Below are 22825 nucleotides of genomic sequence, written 5' to 3'. Positions count from 1 at the left end.
GGAAACGCTCCCGCCGCCCCGGGGTCCTCCTGGAGCCGCCACCGCTCCACCTCGGTCGGCGGAACCGGAGCAGCCGCCCCCGCCGGCGCTCCGCGCCTCCAGCCGAGCTTCCTCCCTCCCCGTCCCAGTTTCCCCTGCCAAACTTTCCCAGCCGCTGCCGGCAGCGCGACACCTGCCCCCGCCGCGCCCCGACCCGGCGGCGGAGACGAACGCAACCGCGCAAGCTGCGCGGTTCCGTTCCCCCCCCCGCGCACCTCCTCCCCGCCCCGGCGCAAGCCGATAAATAAAGTTGCGGATTGGGGGGCGGAATAGGCGAATTGCCCCGGGGGGGGCTCAGGCAGCCCTGGGGAGCCCCAGCCGGGGGCTGCAACCAGCTGCGGGGCTGTCAGCCGCTCGCCCCGGCTGCAGGGCCGGGGGCGGGCGCCGCGGATCTCGTTCCCCTCTCGTCCTTCCCCCCACCCCCCCGTGTGCGCTCTCGGTCCCTCCCTGGGAACAGGCGCTGCCCACCCAAGGAGGCGACCGGCGCTCCTGCCCCGCTCCCGCTTGCTCACTCGCACACACATATACCCGTGCGTGCGCCTCTCCCGCTGCCTCACTGAAGTCAGCGCTTGTGTTTTCAGGTTGCTCAGACCTGAAATCTAAAGGAAAAAGCTCAGCGTTTGCGCCGCTGCTCCTGCCGCCCGTGGTGGTAGCGGTGAAGAGGCGAGAGGGTGTGTTTTTTTTTTTTCCCCTTGAATTCAATGGATCTGAACTTGGAGTCTTTGGACCTCGGCGCTTTTGGAATATCTACATGCTGATCCTCTTTGTTGTGGCACATCAGTTCGTTTGGGGAAACCATCCGAAGACAGCAAGATGTTTCTCGCTATCTTGTACTTCGCTTTGCCCTTAGTGGGTAAGTTGCTGGCATCTGATTTCTGTACATCGCTTCATAAAGCAAAGCATAGGGTTTATGGGATTGGATGTCTGACGGTTGTCAGTCTATTGTCTAGGCAGAACAGTGAAGTTTCCAGTAGTTTTTACAGCTCTGCCTCACATCAGTTAGCCCAGTCTACATTTAAAGCTCTGGGAGATTACAGACTTAAGATACTTGCCTGTGTAGCCTCTTGTTAAATAGGGTTCTTGCAAGTTACAGGGAAACTTTTCATTTTGATAAAATAAGGCTGCTTGGGGAGGGTGAGGGGGTGACAAGAGCAGGCTGAAGGATTGCATCTTCACCTGAATCTGGCAGCCTGCCCAGCTGTGAGTGGTTTGCAGCCCAAACTGGTTTCCTTTCCACAGGAGAGGTTTGCGTTTCCATCTGTGTGTGTCTGAGGGAGCGTGACGGGGGCACGATGGAGAGGAGAGAGTTAATGTAATTTGCTTTGTTCTCCTGCAAAAACATCATACGTGGAGAGAAATGGAGGGAGGGGGGGAGTCATAAATTCTACCTTTATACATGTAGAATAAGCAAAAAATGTGTACAGCCTTTAAAAAGTGACTGACGCAAAAAGAGGCTAATATCAATCAGTGAGGATACTTATCTCCAAGCGGGTTCTTCGTGGATGTAATTGAAATTACGGCAAAGCTCTTGTGGAGAGTGAGGCTGAATATTTAACCCCTCAGTTAAACACTCGAATGGCAAGGTTATTTGTTTCACCAAAGGGGATCTAAGGAATAACGAATCCTTGTTTTGTCAGGCACGTTAACCCCTGTGGGTTTTCTTTCCTTTTTGTATTTTCTCATAAACCAACCGGCAGGGTTAAAACATACCGTTTCCTTGGGCTCCCACAAAAGTGGATCTAAGACCATGAAAACCCCCTGTGCTTTTTTCCTGACGAAGCCGTGAGGTTTGCAAGGTGCTGCCCATGGGGCTGGCTGTGTGTGCTGCGTGAGGAGGTGCCGTGTGCTTCCCAGTTGCCTGCTTTGGAGTCCTGCTTAAACCAGCCTCATCCCTCAACCAGAGTTTGTTGGTTTGTGTCTCCTCTCTCTAGATGTACTGCTGTCCACAGAAGTGAGTGGGCTGCCTGGAGGGGACCGCCTGGACTGCGTGAAAGCCAGTGACCAGTGTCTCAAGGAGCAGAGCTGTAGTACTAAATACAGGACACTGAGGCAGTGTGTAGCCGGCAAAGAGAGCAACTTCAGCCGGGCGACAGGCCTGGAGGCAAAGGACGAATGCAAAAGCGCCATGGAAGCTCTCAAGCAGAAATCTCTGTACAACTGCCGCTGTAAGAGGGGCATGAAGAAGGAGAAAAACTGCCTGCGCATTTACTGGAGCATGTACCAGAGCTTACAGGGTACGTTGCAAAACACAGAAACGTTACACTCCCCTAATGCAGTGTGTGATTTTGCAGCCCCTCACATCCGCGGCTAGCTTCTGCCACTGAGGCTAAAGTGAGGGTCTGACCCTGTAATTCACATTGTGCTCTTCAGCTGCAAACTGAGGACCTTTCATCCGACTCAAGAACAGCTGCTGCTCCGTGTCCTGTTGTTGGGAAATCCACAATGAGGGTTTCCTCCAGGGGACCCAGCTGACCTTTCTAAACCAGAGGCAAAAGATAAGGGCATTAGCAAGTGCAAGAGCTACAAAAACAATCATTTGGAGACATTTTCCTAATAACGTTTAAACTCCTTAATTAGGACTCACCTAACAAGATCGCAGGACACTGGAACTAGTTTCTTAGCTCTTTGCTGAAAGTTAAATGTAATATGAAGAGGAGCATTGTTTTAAGGAGAAGTTTATTCTTTTCTTTCCCTGTATTTACTAGCAATGTTCCCTGGGTGTGTCGAGGCAGAAAAAAAGAAGTTTGTGCTCTCTGGAGTGTGTAGAAGTGCCAGTTAGAAGGGATACGACAGTGATTGACTCAGGACTTTTGTTCTTGATGTCACTGTCAAATTTCCCATTCTCTGCTGATAACAGTTGGGTCCTTATATGAGATATATCATTTTTAGCCCTGTTTTGCTCTGGCCCTGGAGTTGAAGATGCAGTCTTTTACTTCATTGTGGTCCCCATTTAACTCTTTTCTGTAGCTGCTTCTGCAAAAAGGGAATCCCTTTCTGTTCATTTATCCAGGCATCAACTGGAATGTTTTAATGAGTCAATATGTATTTTTGTTCTAACTTCCATAATAAATTACACTACTCTCGGACATTTTCTGCATCATAAAAAGTTTCCCTTCATCTCCCTGCATCTTGTTGGGAGTGTTTTATTCCAAACATGCTAGTTTTTGGCTGTGACCTGGGCTGCTCCTATGAAAAAGAGCTCTGCTGTTGGGGTGAATGAAGAGGAACATCCTTGCTCTCCCGCTGGCGCGAGATAGGACAGTCCCTGTGATGTCACAGGCTGTCTCTGCAAATTATGACCTTATCCATGGAGGAAGGAGAGGAAAGAACTAGTGACAGGGATAAACAACTTGGTTCTTTCAAGTGTTTTTATAGGTAATGCTTTGAGGAGAAATAGCCACAGAAATTAGAGGAGAATATATTTTGCAGTTACGGAGTAGCTTCATTTCAGAGCAAAAGTAAACAACAGAATCTTATCCTGAATTCTTGTATTAAAAACATCAAATATTTTTTGTCTTTAGGAAATGACTTGCTTGAAGATTCCCCCTATGAACCAGTTAACAGCAGACTATCAGACATATTCAGGCTAGCACCAATTGTATCAGGTAAGCAGATTTAAAATGCTTTAACTGAAACATGATTACAATCTGCTGCTTTGTAGTTGAATTATGGAACTTTCAAGCAATACTCTCTTAAATAAAAAGAAATGTTAATGGCTTTCTGGATTTAGGAAGTTGATGATATAGTTGCACAAAAGAAAATATTAATTGGTTTTGAAATAATAACTAAAACTGAAAGAGTGCTTGGCAGGATGGCAATCTGTATTCTTTTTGAGTCATTCTTGACAATAGATGCTAAATTTTCCTGTAGGTGGCAATCTGATTCCCTGCGTTCCTAATTTACAAATCAGTTCCTTTTTGGGAACGTGGTCAGTGCAAGTTACCTCCCATTGACATTAAAGAAGATCAGAAGATAAATCTTTGAAATGTTTGCATAAGGGAATGCTTTAAAGAAGAAATATTTCTTATAAGAAATTTCAGAATTAAGGCTTGGCTCCTTTTTTTTTTTTTTTTTTTTTCTGAACGGCTGCCTGTTTAAAGAGCCTATTCACAACTTCCTTCTTTTTCGAGTTTTTTTTCTTAACGTTTCTGTTGCTGTGTGGCTGTCTTTCAGAACTGGCTTGTAGTAATTTGAATATGTTGCTCGGTAATTATGCTGCTTGTTTTTTATCAGCCTAAATTATACTCATTTTGGATCGTATTTACTGAAACAATGATTTTTAGGCATTCACGGGGTTACAGGTTGGAATTAATTTTCTTTTTTGGAGTTTCAGAGAGTCTTATGAGTATGCAGTCCGTACGCAGGACCTTTATTTGTTTAGTTACGTAGAAAAATTGAACGTGCACAGTATAATGTGCAAGTCTGACAGTGCTGAAGCTGACCTGCTTATCCATAGCATGTCAGTTAATTAGTAGATGGCTCTTCAAAAGAAAGAAAAAAAGACCAGAGAGAGTGGCTTGACCAATTTTCAGAGGTACTTACACATTTTAGGACCCCAAGTCTCATTAAAAGCCAGGGGGACTTAGGTTGTTAAGTATTTAATGGTACAGATTTTCAAAGGCATATAGACACATAAAATGTAGATAACTGCCCATTGGGATTTTCAGAAAGGACTAAGTGATTTAAATAGGCGTTAAGATGCCCAGGAAGTTTTAAAAATTCTAAGTGCTTAATGCATCTTTAGGTATCTTAATGCCTTTGAAAATCAGCCCTTTAGTCACTTTTCAAAATGTGACTTCAGATCCAAATCACATACATCTTTTTGAAAGCATTATCTTAGTTTGGTGAGCAAGTCTGTTGGAGAAATAGTAGAGAACAAAGATTAATTTCTGAATAATCTGTATTTATTTTAATTTTTATTGCTTAAAACCCCCAACTTAACACAAAACCAAGACAAAATCAATGCAGGGAGTTCCGGGCTGTTTTCTTTAAGTTTATGGTCAGCCTGCTGAGGGCCAAATTCTAACTTACCTCAGCAGTTTTTTTGATTTCCATAGAAATACCCCATCTACACCCTGCCTTTCTGTTATTTTTAAGATTCCCCATTTACTTGCAAAGTAATTATCTGTAAAGATGCAATAATTTTTTTCTATCTATTCTGTGCAACAATGAAATATGACATAGTTACCAACAAGTGATGTCCATCCTACCACAGTCACTTAAGATGCTGCTGGACCGGTTAGGACTCAATTCTGTGTTACTAGTGCTCCCCAAATTGCTGTTCTCTTTCACAGAAGTTTCAGGTTTACAAGGGCTGGAGGCCTAGATTCAGAGAGCAACAAACAAAAGTTGTAATACAGTGGAAAACCTCCAGTATTTGGAAGCGTTGTCATCTGAAAGAAAAAGATTAGGAAAAGCCTTTTTCTTATCGTCGTGGTTACTACTGCATGTTACATTCTTCAAAGCTGCCTAGTCTTACAGATTTTTTTGCAGGGCTCTGCAAATACCCGAAACAGCAGAACTTGGTAAGATTTTTATATCTTGATTAAAACAAAACAAAAACACCCCCACCCTGTAGAAGCAGTGTTGGCAGGGGTTTCATAACTGGTGCTCTGCTAATGTGGTCGTTGTGTTACTGCAGTATTTACTTTCCTTAAAGTTACTTGGGTGTAATTAAAAGCAGCGATTAACCCTTTCATCTCACGAAGGCCATTCTGTGCTACTGTATGACTTGGTGTATATATGTAGTGTAATGCTTTTGCCATCTTTTTATTTATGTTTGAGACAGTATAGAAGATCACAACAGTTGTCTTTTTATGGTACATAGAAAGGGGAAAAACTAGCTAAGATGACTGGTTTGTGTGTTACCTAAGTTTTTTGCAGCGTATATAAGTCTAAGAAATGGAGGACAGTTTTTAAAAGCAGTTGAAGTTGGTCTAATTCTCTACTGAAAGCTGTTCAAAATTGCATCCTCTATGGAAACAGGATGTCACTTTCTCATTAATAGTCCAAGTATCAATATGTTGATTTAAAACAAAAATCAGGAATATGTTGCTAAACCTGTTACTAAATTTGTAGTTTCTCTCCAGTTCCTGTTATGTTAATGGAACAAGTGATGCAGTCGTGTTACTGAAGTGAAGCTTTGTTTTATATTTTTAAGTGGTCTATGTTATACTGGGACTAGTGGTGCAGTTAGTCTAGAACTAGAAGGACAACCTAAATGTTCTATAGAAAATTTAAAACAATGTCCAACAACACAGAGTAGAAAAATCTAAACCGACAAAAGTATTTATTGTAGTTCTTGCTGTAAAGCCCAGGGTATCATATATTTAGATACTAACAAGCATGAATTTTGCATTTGAATCACTACTAAATTTGAAAGGAAAGTGTAATTTAAAAAAAAAAAAAAAAAAATTTGATGGCTAAAATAGGAATGCGAGTTCAGCATTTGATTTACTTCTGATGATGTATCCTGAGTGAGGGTCTCATCTTCCTTCCTTTCCATCTACACTTCAAGTTCAAAATTCAGCTCCTTCTATAAAGTTAGTCCTCTGACACCTCACATGGCCAAATCCAGGACTACGAGTCTTCCCAGCTGAAGGACAGGGCTGTCTTATTTTTGGTTTTAGGCATGTCTAGGTCTGCATTTTCTTTAGAACTACTATGTCTGATGTGGTGCTTCTGCCTCAAGGGTGTGAATTTCTTGCTGGTAGGCAGCTCTTCAAATTACTGAAGACGTGCGTGTGCGTTTTAGAGAGTAACAGATTTGGGTTAGTTATTATGATGTAAAGATTTTGCTTAAACAGGCATTTTTGCTTAAACCGTAACAACTTCTGAGAGGTGAAAACATTTTAAGGCCATAGACTTCTGTCACAACTACAGTAAATGCAAAATCTGTTGATTGGATTTCAGAGGTGCGTTTCACACCAGATTAATGATAGGTGCTTGAATTAGTCACTTGTTAAAGCTATCTACAGCCTTTTACTACCTGGGGAACAGTCTGCCTCTTCAATTTGTATTGTATTTGACATTGAGCCTCGCTACTGGAAGATATCTTATTATTTTGGTATCAACTAGTACAGGATAGTGGTCATCTCTGTGGCACGTTGTAAGAAAATATCCTGCATAAAAACTGTAGCTTCACATACCTGTAGAAATACTTACCAAATAAACGTTTCTGAAATGTCTCATTCATTTAAACACAAAATGGAGAGCCACTAAAGCTGAATAAAATCCCTTAGGCTATATCTGTGAAGTGGTACACCACATTTTTAACTTACTGTTAAAAAGAATTGACTATTTATATCAACGTATTTAGGATGATATAATGCTGTCCTCCCATGGTTTCACTTTTAAGTTGCCTAGTTAATCACGGGCTTATTATCACATTGTTCAGCGTTGTGTATCTTTTCTTCTTTCTTTTACATCTATTATGTTCAGAAATAATCTTATAGAACAGGCTACATAAATTAGAATATTTCTTAAAACATGTAAATTTTGCTGGTAATCTGTGGAGAATTGGTCTGTCACGTGGTGCTAGTTATGTCTTGTTTCTAGCTGCTAAAATGCAAGACAGTAGAAATTAATTATTTTGCCAATATTTCTTTTTAGTGTAGTAAACTTTTTGCAAAGTGCCTTTTGTATCATTAAGGCATGAGAGAAAGAAACTGGCTCGTATGATTATATGTCAAAAGGAGCGTTTCTTGATTCTGCCATTCTCATGAGAGGCTGTTTACTCTTTAAAAACTCTGGGAACCTTCTGTTGCAGCAGGTATCTGGAAGCTTATATTTAGAAAAGGGTATATTTTATATTTCTTATGGTAAATTTCTTAATTAAAAACAAGAATTCAGTAGACAGCACAGCACGCAAGGCTTCTTAGTGGAGTGTATCTTCCATATTAGAACATGGGTAGCACAGCACATGAAGTTAGGATGTTTGATTTGCATACTGAATAAGCTAGAAGTACAAATACAAACAATTATGGTCAGTAAGATGGCCTTTTATTGCATTTAGAAAGTTGAGACTATAAAAAGTTAGCAGTGCTGGAATTCTCAGAAGGGGGTGTGTGCTGGTGGTGTTGAAATTAGGCAGTCTCACGCGCACTCCTGTAGGGTTTCATGAAGATGGGTCTGGGTCTCCCTCTAGGATCTCTACGTTGTTCAGAAGGAGAGTGGGTCAGTTAGTAGTTTTCCCTTCTTCCTCCAAGTTTTTCAAAGTCTTTTAGGCATCCTGTATCATTGGCGTTCATTCACAGGTCAGGAAGTCAATGGTGGGAAAGAATGTGAAGTCCAGTATGCAAAACACTTCCTTCAAGATTTGACAGATTTTTATAAGGGGATACTTCCTCTCCCCAGCATAAAACCTCCTCTAAGTATTGGTGACAGCTATCTGGCCCCTCCCCATTATTTTAATCTTCCCAGGGATGGGGTAGAGATATCACAGAGAATGGACTGCAAGTGTTGCCTTGGGAAAAGTTGCAATCATTGAAGACGGGGGAGGAAGGTTTTTCAATACGAATTCTCAGGACCCAGAGAAATGGGTCGTCTTTGTCTGGGTGCTTCAGGTCCTTTAGGATTCTTCATACCTTCTCTTTCTGCTATCTGTGTAAAGAGGGGCTGTAGAACTACAAAACACCGTGTCATAGTGAATTAATTTTGCCCGAACTTTCCTAACCCCAAAATTCTTTTATTCAAGAACTGAATGTTTCCCCATTCGTTTTTGCAATTCTTGAACTTACGCTGTGTTCTAGGTAGCAGGCCCCTGACACTTTAATTATCGTTTGCTGCTTTTTTTCCCTACCTGGTAAATTACTTTTCTTTTGTTGAATCCATATATAGCATTTTTTGAATTGTTTATCAAAAAGATAAGTTAGAGTCTCTGTCCAAAGCAGATTCACTGCTTTTTCCTTTTAGGGTTTGTGGCATGTGAATTAGTGGCTTCTTCCATGAATTAATACTGTATGACATCCCCAATTCCTGCTGCCTGGGGCCTCTAATCCTGTTTTTTTTCCCCTAAATCTGCGTATATTTCAAACGCTACATATTTTTGTAATTTAACACTATGCCTTTTTTTAACATTTCTGGAAGAATATTTGAGATGACACATTTCTACAAAGGCAAGTTAATTTACAAAATATTAAAAATGTTGGTTTCTCTTGATTATTTACAATGCTCTTATTAGTTCTTACCTCCCATATCGTTGCAGTTTATTTTAAAAAAAGAGATACTTCATGTTAGTTACCTTGCACATTCACCCAATTTCATAAGCAATAAACCAGATCTTATTAAGTTAATAGGAGTCTTGCAATCTGATTCTGTTCCCACTGAAGTAAGCATAACACATCAAAATCTTTTTATTTGATTATGATGTATTCTGTTTCCTGTGGTAATTTTTTTGGCTTAGTTCTGGTTTTCTGATGTGAGGTTGAGCCTTTTGATAACAGAAAAGTAAAAACATGTTAATTTAGCCAACACTAGATTGTCACATGCACAACTATATTTTAAGGTAATACATTAAATTAATAGGCCTTGGACCAATATGTAATATTGGTTTTACAGTTACAAATCCAGACTAACTCTTCTTTCCTCAGTGAGAATTTGTGGCCCTTTGCCTGTTGCAAGAAAGAGCCCCGAACAACACGGGCATCTATTTTAGCTGCGTTTAACGAAATGAAAATAGTTTGACAAAAATAAATCTAATATGAGCATGTACAGTGTTTGTGTTCTTTGACATTTCTGTCTGCAGATTTTCTTTGCAGAGACAACTAGGCTGGCTTCCAGTCAGATAACGAGTTATCAAGAGCGCATAGATACTAGTTGCTGATTTCCACTTAGGCATTTTCATAATCAGATTGGACTTCACACAAAAGAAAATCACTTTGGTGACTGTTGGCTTGCAGGAGCTCTTTGAATTTCCTGTTTTCTACATTTCTTGAAGCTAGATCTGATTATGAGAGGGGAATTAAGTACCTTGCTGAAGTAACTGATTGACTACCTTATAAAGGCAGTGCTTACGCACTTCAACTTCAGCAGGAACATGAACAGGCCTTGAAACCCCAAATAGGAACATGTAAATATCCTCAGTTTAGTCCATGTTTCTTTCCTTGGTGAGATTATTGGAACTTTTTTGGCTAGTTTCCTTGAAGATCTGTAAGACAGAAGGAAAGGTTTGTTCGTCAAGTATTTAAAACGCACAGCTTTGAGCAAATGTAGTTTCTGCTTGTCCTAGTAGTCTAGGGAGGCTTTGTCACCCCGTTTCAACACAGGAAACAAGATGAAATCCATTCCATGGAAGGAGGAAGCATCAGATGATATCACACAGAGCATTTATGCATGAATATTCAGCGTCTCCTTGAATGCTGGGAGTAGTAAGAGAGAATATTTAGTAGTCTCAAAGGAGAGTAGTAGTCTCCTGAAGCCTCAAAGGAAAGCGTTGGGAGATGTCTAGTTGAATAAGCGTGGCCAGGCATTTTGCTTGCAATGTATAGAGTGGACCATGTCCTTTCTTTGTCTGGAGTGGCATCTTTGGAGAGTGGAATTGCCATCCCTTTAATCTGCATCTTTGCAGGAAAGCCACAATTACAGCGTGGTGGGCCAGACAGCAAATGAGCAAATGCGTATGCGCTTTTGAGCAGCAAATTGAAAATTCTTGTTTCCCGTTACAAACCAGCTTTATGGTTTGCGTAAGTGCCACACTAGTTCCTCTGAAGTAGGAGCAAAAGCACACAGGTACTGCTAGCGATATTGGTGGGATTACGAGGAGAGATCGGGTACTCACCTGTCACTGAGGAGGGAAGCAAGATCTGGTTAGCTATGGGAAGAGGTACCACCATTTCAAGGACGTGGTGAGCAGGAGCTGGCACAGGCTGTCAGGGGACCTTAGAAACACACAACTTGCCAGGAAGTTCCCAGTTTTGTCAGGTATCTCCAGGCCGCTGTGTGGCAGGGGTAAGCAGCTGGCCACACGCAGGCTGCTAACGGGGCTGCGGAAGGCATGAGGTGGGGAGAGCGAGAAAAAGCCCGCGGTTGATGCGGCACAGCTTTGGCGCAGTGCCGAGTGCGATAAAGGTGGTGTAAGGACTGGTGCGGAGGGGAAGCCTGCGCTGAGTAGGCATATTTCTATGGCAGCCTTCCTCGGAGGGCTCCTGAAGTGCCTTGTCTGCAAGCCGCGTCCCCTGGTGAAATGCAGAGAACGGTGCCCAAAAGAGGGGTATCCTGCAGCTTTCTGTCTCGTGATGGCACAGCAAGGTGCAGTTTATGGCAGGCGATTTGCGCTCTGGCTCTTTACATTTTAAAATATTTTAAAACTTTATTTTCATAACCCTATTTGTATTTGACTCTCAGGGATAACTTTGACAGTCTTGGAAGAGCCAGTGGTATCTGTCAGGAGCTGACAGTATGTTAAAAACGCTAAGGGTGAAATGCCTGTGTGTGAGGAAAAGAAATATGAATTTGTGGATTTTAAGGCAGAACTTACTTGCCATGAGTATCTAACATTTCTTATTTTAAGATGTAAATGATACTGTTTTAACCTTAGAAAGGAATGAGTTTACAGCTTTGATTTTTAGAAACATGACCATTTTTGTTCATGAAAACTAATTCTGTAATTTATTTTATATTAGTTTTTTGGTATTATTTTTATATTCTTGCATTTTCTGTGGATGAAACTAGCACAGCAACAATGCTGTCAGTATAGTTAGAGCATTAACACAATTAAGTTATTTTTGGGATAGCTCTTTAGTTACTATGATCCTTTGACAATTTTGGTAAGTGTCAGGCTATTGTCCTGTACAATCTGCACTCAGCCTGAAATTTAATGAGAGACGCATGACACAAAGTGTAATGGCATAGAGATAGCTCTTCCTGCATAGAAATTTGCAGAAATGATGGAACTTGAAGATATCAAACAATTTGAGTAGGAACCCATAAATAAAGATGAATTTCTGCATTCACTGGTTATACGATTTTATCACTGTCTGGTGTCCATAAAATGCATCTTCCCATTAAAGTTTTGTCATGCAGCTGATGAGGTTCAGAAGTGTTAAAAGCTTCCAGTCTCTTCCTTTTAAATTCTGCACCCTAAATTCAGTACTAAAGCTCAGTTTAGCAAAACCAGAAATGGTCGTTTCCCCGTTCCTCCTCCGCAGGAGATGGTTCCGTGATTCTCCCTGCTCCCCAGTCCCACAGTGCTCCAGCCCACTGCTGATGTTACTCGCGTTCAACCCTGACAGCCAGGCTTGTGCTAATTGCTGTCGCTTCCTTGAGCTAATAACCACAGCTCATTCCTGCCTTGACATACCTTTTCCATATACTGCCGTGCCTCCTTTGATTGTTGACTTTGCTCTCTCTGAACTGTAACTCCTCTGCCAAATCCACTACGGCTGTAGGAATTCGGTGGTTTCTTTCTCTGTTGCTGCAGCATGGAGTGAATCAGCTTTCCACCTCAGCTACCCGTTTCTCGGAAATCTGACTATGGTTTTTCCTTTTCCTTTTTATGACAGGCTTGTCTCTGCTTTCCTGTCTGATATCTTGCTTTGCAGTCTGCCTCTGCCCCCCACGTGGTGCTCCTTTTCTCCATTCCCCCAACGGCTCCCTGCCCTCCCTTGTCTGGTACCTCTGGTGGGGCAACGCCTTCTCGGCTTCTTCAGAGCTTCCCTTAAACTCTGCTTTCACCCTCTCTGTGAAGAGCTTGAAATGTGGTCCAATAAAAGGAATTATTCCTGAGTAATGGAACTAATAACAGCCTGTTTTCCTACCAGAGTCCTCCATCTCCTGGATGCCCCCACTCTCTGCACAGACAGAGCTCCTCGCTTCTCTCCCTGTGGTGTGCCCACCTCCACATATACCACCTCATCAACTTCACTAGTCCTTAATTCTGCCCCACATCTCTCGTCTCTGTGGGGCAGCATGTGCTGCGGCTGGTTTGGTGTTCCACGTGCTGAAGGGCTGTGTCGTGGGCAGGCACCTGCTCCCTCTTGGAATGGCTCAGAGCCAGAGACATGCCTGCCTTGTCTGCAAGCAGGCAGGTCTACTTGAGTCTAAAACCTGCAATTTTTCATAAAATTTGTAAGAACTTCATATTCATTCTTCTGGCAAACTTGTTTGAGGATGTCCTATGGGTTAAAAAATCACTGCTGCAGGCGCGTGGAGAAGTTAGAGGAGGCTAATATTCAATTTACCTACATCTCGTTGAAAAATTAGGATTAAAAAGGCAAATATGGTTCCTGTCATATCGCTAAGCATTAGATTGTGACATATCTCATCTTATTCTAGTCTCATAAAATATCTAGTGTGTTGTGCAAGTGTTATAAATAAACATGCAGCGGACTTGAAACATACAGACAATTAAGTACCGTTGATGGCTGACAATTGTATTAGATAATTGAGCATCTCAGGATTCTCAAAATGGGAAAGAATTCATGCATTTGGGTTAGTTGGCATGAAGATTATTTATTCAGATTTAGAAATGAAACAAGAAAGGACGGACCCATCCAAAAGCTGTCATACATGAACACATATATTGCATTTGACTATTTGGATGATACCACACTGTGTTTACAAATGACACCGCACTTTTTAGAGTCATCTTCTTTTTCAGATGAAATATTTTTAGGATTAAGGATTAAGTTTTGCTGACGTTTGTTGTGGTAAGGTCATAAACAAAATGAAGAAAGGGGATACTAGCATTTGGTAGTAGTTTCAAAGAATTTGTGTCTGGGAGAGCTGGGACTCTTTAGCCTGGAGAAGAGAAGGTTGAGGGGGGACCTGATTAATGTTTACAAGTATCTAAAGGGTGGGTTTAAGGAGGACGGAGCCAGGCTCTTTTCAATGGTTCCCAGCGACAGGACGAGGGGCAATGGGCACAAGTTGGAACATAGGAAGTTCCGTTCAAATACACGGAAAAACTTCTTTACGGTGAGGGTGACAGAGCACTGGAACAGGCTGCCCAGGGAGGTTGTGGAGTCCCCTTCTCTAGAGATTTTCAAGACCCGCCTGGATGCAGTCCTGAGGGATGTGCTTTAGGCAATCCTGCTCTAGTAGGGGAGTTGGACTAGATGATCTCTAGAGGTCCCTTCCAACTCTGAAGACTCCGTGATTCCATGTCCAAATACCCCGACTTCTGAGCCTTGCTGCTTGCAAGTTGAGTGGCGTGTATTCTGCACAGCAGTGGCTTTGCATTAATGAACGCTTAAGCAGCAGATTAAAATGTCTGTTTAAAAAATAGGTTAGGATTATGTAATAACACAAGTCTTGGATATTAATAACAGTGAAGATAATTTTATTGAGCAGATTAAGTGCAATTAGATATCAACTACAGAATATTTAACTACAATACCAGATCAAAACCCGGTCCCTGCAGCTTTACTTGCTTTCCTTCACACCTACAGGATCAGCACCTGACAGTAAAGTAAATTATCATTTTCATTGTTGTTCATTTTATATTGCCATGGGAATGTACATCATGTTATCCATTAGGACCTGGACAAACAAGTCTTTTCTCCACATACACAGTCAAGAAACAAGACGTGATTGAAGACAGCAAGGTGTCTGCACTGTTTGAAATTCTGTTAGAAATTGATAAATTTGCTTGTCATATTTCTTTAAAGGACTACATAGATATGAACTGCCTATAGTATTCTCATATGAAAAGTCTTGAAAATTATAGGTTTATAATAAACCCATATAGACTGAGAAATTGTGGCAGTTCTTTCTCTCGTAATCTATTTACTTAATTTTAGTCTCCTAAATAGCGAAATGGAGACACAAACTTGCAGTGGCTGATAACACTTATGACCTGATGAAGTAAACTGCTTTGATCCTTTGAGAGGTCAAACTGTGTGTGTTTCTAAGCAAACATTCCCCAAGGCGGCTGATGCGTGAGATGTCTCTTCCCCTTCCAAATGTCCCATCTTCACAACACAAAATTAAAGGAGACTTGCAAAGAAATGTGGCGCGTTAGTGTATTTAATCTTGTCTATAGATTGGTGTGAGAATTGTTGAACACAGGGTTTGGCATTTGTTTTTTTGGGTTTTTTTTTGTCGTTTTTTAATTTTTGCACAGTTTAAAAATATCTAGACAGCTCTCTTCTGTGTTGGGTGAAAGTGAATGCATTAACTCTAACTGCACTAATGTTTAGGAAGAAAGGCATACAGTGTTTTTTAATTTAGTAAGTAGAGAATTATTTGAATCTGAGTTGGAGCTTCATTTAGCTTTTTAATAAATTTCTGCTGTGTAGCTAAAAATATCTTCGTGCCCTTGACCTTTCTCTAAGAGCTGTGGGAAGATTAGAAAGCATAAATAAGAATAAATTTAGAATTAGCCTATTTGAAGAAAATTGGTACTGAATGCTTTGGCTATCCGCAAAATGGTATTAAGTTGTCAATCCTACAACATGTCCAGTCTGGCAGAGCTGAGCGAAGCAATCTGCTACTAGAGCCAGTGCTCTAGTAGTCCTAGAAATGAAGGAAGGTACTTCATTTTTCGTCCCCACTCAGTCCTTCCCCTCCTTGCGGAATCTGCCAACAAAGGTGCCAATTATAATGATGATTTCTGTAGCTCAGATATCTGTCCCTTAATATGCCCCGTTCCCCCCTGGCTTGTTCTATGTAGTTCGCTGTGCAGCCGTATAAATACTTTCGGTCATTACCCTCTTGAACTGTATTTGAACTAGCGACTAAAAGGTGAGGTTGTCAATATATTAAAGACATCGTTAATGGCATAGCTACAGCCATAAACAGTGAATTATTGTGATGGTTGAGCTTTATTTATTTATTTATTCATTACAAAATGTGTTGGTATCTGAGCATCTTTGACGTTATAGGGATACTTCTGAAAACAGATGACTTGTGATATCAAGAGCAAGCAGCCGCTCTTGCAGTGTTCTTAATTATCTACTTTAAATTATTCACTTAACAAGACAGAGAATGGTTGCACTTGTGAAGCTGTCATCTTTAGGGCTTAGGTACTGCATTGCTCTGCAATAATTATACACTCTGATACTAGCTTTCATTTACGCTAATTGCAAGTAAGCTTATAAATTCCTCAGATTATTAAAAAGAGAGTTATCTCCTTCCTGTTGCCCTCAGTCAAGGATTTCAATGTTGCAAACTTTTGGTCCTGCTTTAAAAGAGAAAATGTCAGCATAAAAATCTTTCACATATCAATACTTTGCCAAGCTAAGAAAACAAGAAACGTTATTCTGTTTTGCCTTTCAAAATTTTATTTGTAGCATTGCAACTGTATATACTGGGTTTTTATCATTATTTTAAATTAATTTGGTGATTTAAATATGTATTTAAGACACACAGACATAATACAACTAAAATCATACCTAAAAGATAATAAGTGGCTATAAGGGGAGGCAAAAGAAGTTGATTTCATAAATGGCAATGTTTTCTCTAAAGCTGTTCTCACTAGGATCTTCAGAAAAAAAATCAGATTTCTGTAATGCAGGCAGTATGCAATATCTGGTCTAGCCTGTGAAGCGCAATGTAATTTGCAAGTTACAGAATTAGTTATATTATGGCAAAAAGAATAAAACAGAGCCAATAGTTAGTTCCCCTTGTGCAGCACTATGTGCTAATTGGAGGACAAAGGATTGCTTTGTAAGAGTCAATATTCAAGCTTGTAGAATACTTAAAGTGACTAGTTTCTGTCTTTAGCCAGAATGAGAAATACAGTGAATGATCCTGGACCTGGATTGTGATGAGAAGAGCTACTTCCCACTGCAGCTATCAGAATGGGAGACATGTAAAGCACTTGTAAGAGATAACTCCTCTATCTACCGAGCAGGTTGTACTTGCACGGCAAAGAGAGTGTCGCTGATAGATTAGGGTGACAATTCATAATGTTCCTGAGTGTGAGTGCTACATGTTGAACAAGATCAGAGTCTCAAGGAGCATGTCATAGAGAATTAAGGTTTATTACTTATCCTTCCTCGTGGTTTTCAGAATTTTAAAAGGCTTTATGGTATTTGAAATATGTTTAAACTCAGAAAACCTTGGTATTTTAGAGTAATACTTTACAAATCATCTTTTCCCCAGATTGTACCTGAGTGCAGTGGTCTAATTCTGGGTAATGATTTTTTGTTTTGTGACACGATACAATAACAGAAAAGTATTTTAATAAAATTCTAGAAATTACTGTGCATATTAGGAATGATTTATTAGATTCTATAACAGGAAAGCTAGAAAAGTTTTTTAAAGGTGTTAACTTCTCTGGTGTATATTATTAGTGTGCAGTAAATGTATTATTTTGAACTATTTATTTTTAAAGAGTGGCAAAAGTAGTAAAAGACTTCTCTAAATCACTCTACAGCTATTTAGAGACAAGGTTTTGGCTAGCTGCCCAAAGTACTGTATAGCAGGTATTTGGGAAGAGAAGGTTTCTTTGAGGTATTTTTACCACTGGGGGACTCCTGCTGTTCACATTTCTTCTGTACAGTTTGGAGTACCCCAGATTTTCTTTAAATGATTGAGTTCACCCGGAAGGTGAGGGATGTGCCTGGTGTTGGAAGAGGTGCTGCCAGCGTATTTGTCCTAGAAGATTGTGTTCATTTTGGTTGGCAAATGAAGTGTTATCTATTTCGCATTGTGACACCCAAATGTTAACCCAGGTTGTTTCTCTTTGCATCTAACGCTAGCATGAGAAGCTGCACGGTTTGCAGAAGATGTGGCTGAGTTCATTCTTTTGACTGTTTTATCCTTAGTTGTTTTAAGACTTGAGTGAATAGGTGCTGGCAGGACTCTAGCTTTTTTCCTATTAAATGTAAAAGCTGAGCTAATGTATATTTGGCAGACAAAAGCACTTGGAGGTCAGGAAACTTATGACTTTAGCTTTTTCTCCTTTGTACAATTCCTTTCTGACACAGGCTTGAAATTACATTCAAACACTCCTTTTCCAGTATGTGATATGAATCAATGCTGTACCAGTGCCTAAGATCACCTTTGCTGATGTACTTAAAATCTGACTAATACATATACTAAAGGGAGAGTTAAGGTACAAACACATCTCTAATTCTGTGCCTGTCTGACTGGAAAGTTTCTTTTCATAAATCATTCAACGGTAGGCTTACCGAAAGGAAGGTTAGGAGGCTCATTTGTGTAAACTTCCAGACCTTTCCCCAAAATAGCTCTTTTCCATTGGAAAAAATGCAGTTCTCCTGATTTCCCGACTGTACTTTAGGTTGGTCATTCTGTGAGACTGCATTTTTCTTCCTGTTGGGAATTTCCAAAGCCTTTACAGGTGGTATCGGAAGGGCCCCCCAGTTTGTGCCACAGTGCTTTTTAGAAAGGACCGTACAGAAGAGAGATGCGTCTGTCCGTATCTGTTCACACAGCCGAACGACAGTTTGCCATTTGTGAAGAGCCAGACCTTCCTGTTTGTGATCCACTGCGGGGTCCCTAAACCGTCGGTTGCCGTAGCTCAGCGTGGTTTCAAAGACACTAGCAGCGTAAGGCCAAATATTCTCAAAGCAGTTATTTGTTGCTGTTGGATAGCAAGCTACATCACAGTCTATTTCCTTCTGCTAATTCTTCTGTCTGTACCTGTTGCATCACAGTGAAAGGAGTTCAAGGATGTTAGTTGGTAGGAAACAAATATGCAGAAGTCCCATCTCACATCTGGCTTTCAGAGCCCATTTATTTTATTAACGTTAATAAAGTGAATTATACTTCAGATAGACAATCACACCACTGTTTTATTCAATAAAATAAACAAGGAAGAACCAAGTTGCATTTGCATCATAAGGAAAATCTGTCTTTTGTTGTTTAGAGAATGTCTCCTGTGATGATTGTCATATAGCATTAATTTTTAGGCTGTCTTTAGAATTTAAATACCTGAATTTCTGGCAGTCTCTTTTCTTCATTGGTGACAAGTAAATGTTGAATAATCAATTGAGATATAATTTTTAAAAAGTAACATCCGAAATGAGGCAGACTAGTCGAAGGGGAGAAGGAGACATTTTGTGGGTGAGTAAAACTACAGTTTGTTAAACTCTAAATTGGGGAGCTTCAGGTAGTGTAAAAGACACATTTAAGTAGAAAATCCTCTGATTGTTTTCACTGTCCTTTCATACGTATCAAAAAGCTACTCCACTGAGTACCAACACTTCAGAGTTGGCAACATCTTCCTGATGGAGAATGCGTAGGGCCTCTGTTCGCTGCTGGAGAGAAAGAAATGAGCAGTTTGCTTTGTAACATGGTAGAATTCCATAAACTCTGGTATTATGATATATTCTAATACAGTCAACCCTAATGTGTAATGAAGCATAAACATTATTCTAATTGTTGCTGTTTTCAGTAGTTGTCAGTTGGTTGCTAATGGGAAACTTTGAGATACGTTACGGAGAAATTTGGTTATATGGAGAGCGGTCAAATTGCGGCAGCCATTTTGCAAGCAAAATGGTAGTTCTTAAGGACGCTTGGCAGAGGAAGAGAAGTGATATTTGCTTGTTTAAACTTGTTTATTTCATCAGGTCAGGTTGTTCTTTGAAGGACATATGTTGCAGTAATTATAGTAGTATGCCAATTACTTCTTTTAAGTACAGGTTGGTTTTTTTAATATGGGAGTTAGATCAGCTCCTGTGAAATTGGCTTCTCATTGTTTTTCCATTCACGTATGGTGGAAACACTGGGGCAGAAGACATTTTGTATTATTTTGTCTCTCCTTCTGGAAATATATTTTTTTTAATCTGGAGAACCCATATTCATAGCATTAAATTATGACAAATATTTACTGTAGAATATGTTTTATAGTTAACTGCAGAAGAGTGTTTTCTCTGGCTTTTAGTCACAGGATACCCATTTACATTCTATTATCAGGGTCTCGTTATGAATACTTTAGGCCCTCAGCTATCATTGAGTCTCCAGTTGTTTTCCATCAGAGTTGGATCAAAATCAGTTTTACTAGATGAGATTTTTAGTCCCTTTTTTGGGCAAAATTTTTGTTAAGATCAAATGAAGCTTTCCCGAGCAAGCTGCAGAATATAACCACTGTCAACAATGGTGTTTGTGTATTCTAGTTTGCAAATATACCTCATCTGTGCAACCTCGAGGTGTTTTGATTAATTGCGTCTTTTGAAACTCCATATGTGTGTTGTGCCTGCTTTATTCACATGTAAAAGGGACACAGCTATTACCTCCCTTCTAAGTTATGTGAGGAAGGAGGATTGTGTTTACCCTCTGTGGTATATTTCTAAGCTCCATAACATTTAAAAAAATATTTTTCATGCCTTTGGTCTAATTCTAAATGTTATTCTTCATTAGTCATAAAAAATATGGGTTAAAAGCTCTCAGAGGTTTTATATAGGCTTTCATGCAGTCGTCTGATGCCTCCGACAGATAATCCTAGAGAGATCTCTTGCACAAAACAGGACTTGTTCTTGATAATTATTCTCATATTACGACTACTGCTTCTTTGCTTTGAGCAATCCGATAAGGAGCCTACATCACCCAGAGTCAGGAAGATTCCTTCCAAGTGGAGGAGATTTTCCATGTGGGCATGGAAAGATCTGTAATTATTTACAACGCATAGGACGTTCCATACCCTCTCTTACATTGATAAAAGTTCATCTGATAGTGACATGTGTGTGTCACTTCAATACTTTACTTCCTGATCTTCTGTCTCATACTGCTGAAACTTCTTAAAGACCCTTTTAGCGACAAAATAGGTTTCTGTGGAGCACTTTAATGTCCTGTTTGTGATGCCTGTCATGCATCTTGTGTGTATTTTAAGCACTGCTGTGATCATTGTCTGACTCTTAAAATTGGCATTCACTTCAGCAGAGCAAGCAAGCTTTAGACAGTTATGGTATAAAAGCTATATGCCTTGCTCTATCAGGAACAAATAGTACTGAGACCTTGTATGAAATTCATTCGTAAAGATAATGCCTGCATTTTTGCAGAACAGAATTGGTGGCCTTATGTTTTTCCCCTAAACTTCATACTACAGATGGAGAGAATTATTTATGTGGAAAACCCAGTTTATAGCTCAGCAATCAGGTAGCAGCTGTATTTTCCTCCATTGCCAGATCCTCAGCAACATCTTGTCCTGTTTGTAAAGCCATCTAGTTTATGAAAGTTAGAAGGCTCGCAAACAGAAAAAGCTGCTTGTATTTGTAAAGTATACAGCTGCTAGATCCAGAGATGATGCACTGGGAGAAGCAGTATTCCCATCTTTCTTTAATTGATAAGGTTGGCACTTTTCGTGCCACCAGTCTGAAAGGACTGCGGCTTAGCGGTCACTCTTGCCTGGCTTTATGCTGGCATGCACGCAAAGGAAAATAAGACAGCTCTGCTGCGGCCGCTTCAGTTCCTCCAGGTACTTCAGTCAGTTGAAGTACGCTGCTAACAAAAGTTTTGAATTACAAGGAAGAGGAGAGAGAGTAACTACTACTCACCCTCTGTTTCTCTGTGTAGAAGCACTGAAAGTTAGAGGTCGCATACGCAGGGATATGCGGTGCTGGGCATAGACCCTAGAAGGTCGCAGGGTCAGAGAGTTGAGGTGCTTGCCTACTGGCAGTGTGTTGTAGTGCAGCCCCGTTGCCCGCAGTATCGCAAAAAATCACAGACATTTATCAGGCAATTATTATTTTTGATATAGTAAAGCAAATTTGGATATATTTGTCACAAATACACTTTTTAAGTGCCTCAGATTTCCAGTATATAAATGTTATTTATAATATAGTTCTCTTTGATACTGGTCATTTTTGTCATTATGTAACGCGCCTTCACAATTTGAAAATAGGTTGTATAAAACTTTGATAATTTTTCAATGTTTGATTTAAATTACAAAATTCAATAAGCTTTCTTTGCCCGGCTTATCTGTAGAAAATATATGCTTTATAAATACCCAGCGCGCCAATATTCAACGGGCCATGTGTTATCTGAGAAAACTCATGCAGAGAATCAACAGCTCTACCATAGGAATCAATCAGAATCGTACTGCAAACAAGGGACCTTTTGTACCTCTACAAGTGCAGAACAGCATGAATTTTACAACTACTGAGTGTACTCCTAAGTTAATTACAATTTCGAGTCTAAATAAAATAATTCTCTATAAAAAATTGTGTTGAAAAAAATATTTAGTGGCACATAGCGTCCTATTTATTGTTTGTTCAACTATAACTGGAATTGTAATCAGAAGTCAGATTTGAATCACAGGCTGTGGGGAAAAGTGCATCTTTTCAGTGGGGTTAATTACATTGAGTAACCATTCCATGATTCTATGACAGTGCTGTTGCAGCTATCTGGAAGCTGAGTTACTTAATTCAATATAATTTGTGTTATATAGACACACCCTGTGATGCCAAGGTCTTATATTTAATAAAGGTGTTGAGAGCAACCGAACTGGGCCACTTAAGGGATTTAATCAAAAAGAAGCAGCGTTGTTGCTTAACAGTTGTTTAAAGGAGTGTGGTATATAGTGTGCACAGCACTGTTTTAGCATGTCTATTTAGTGTGTAGTGTATGTAGACTATACACTAAATAGTATATAGTGTATATAGACTGCAGGAATTATCCTCTAGTGGTGGATATGCGATTCCAAATTTAACGTATTGAGGAAGCAAAGATGCCACAGGTGGAAGAAGGATTCTTCGTGAAGCCCTGAACTGAGTGGATTAATTGCGAGGAGGAGGTGCTATGAGCGTTTTTCCCTATAGTTCGCAGACTGTCCAGTGAACCCACGCCATCTGCTGACTCTCGCTGTGTAATCCTCAGCTACCCCAGTGTCTTTGGTTGTGCTTAGGCTTGATTGAGATTGAACTTTCCAAATGTAAGGACAGAG

General features: G+C 40.3%; 1 protein-coding gene across 1 annotated transcript in view; it reads left to right on the top strand.

Moving 5' to 3' along the window:
* The first annotated feature begins 534 nt into the window (after positions 1–534).
* GFRA1 (GDNF family receptor alpha 1) overlaps positions 535–22825 on the top strand; it is a 150103-nt gene continuing 127812 nt past the window's right edge. Inside the window, exons 1-3 of the mRNA XM_054206710.1 lie at positions 535–892; positions 1971–2273; positions 3561–3644. Coding sequence (XP_054062685.1) covers positions 853–892; positions 1971–2273; positions 3561–3644 — 427 coding nt within the window. The 5' untranslated portion in view covers positions 535–852. The remainder of the gene's footprint in view (positions 893–1970; positions 2274–3560; positions 3645–22825) is intronic.

Source organism: Rissa tridactyla, chromosome 6, assembly GCF_028500815.1.
Source record: "Rissa tridactyla isolate bRisTri1 chromosome 6, bRisTri1.patW.cur.20221130, whole genome shotgun sequence".
Lineage (NCBI taxonomy): Eukaryota > Metazoa > Chordata > Aves > Charadriiformes > Laridae > Rissa > Rissa tridactyla.
This window is presented reverse-complemented; position numbering and strand designations above follow the sequence as displayed.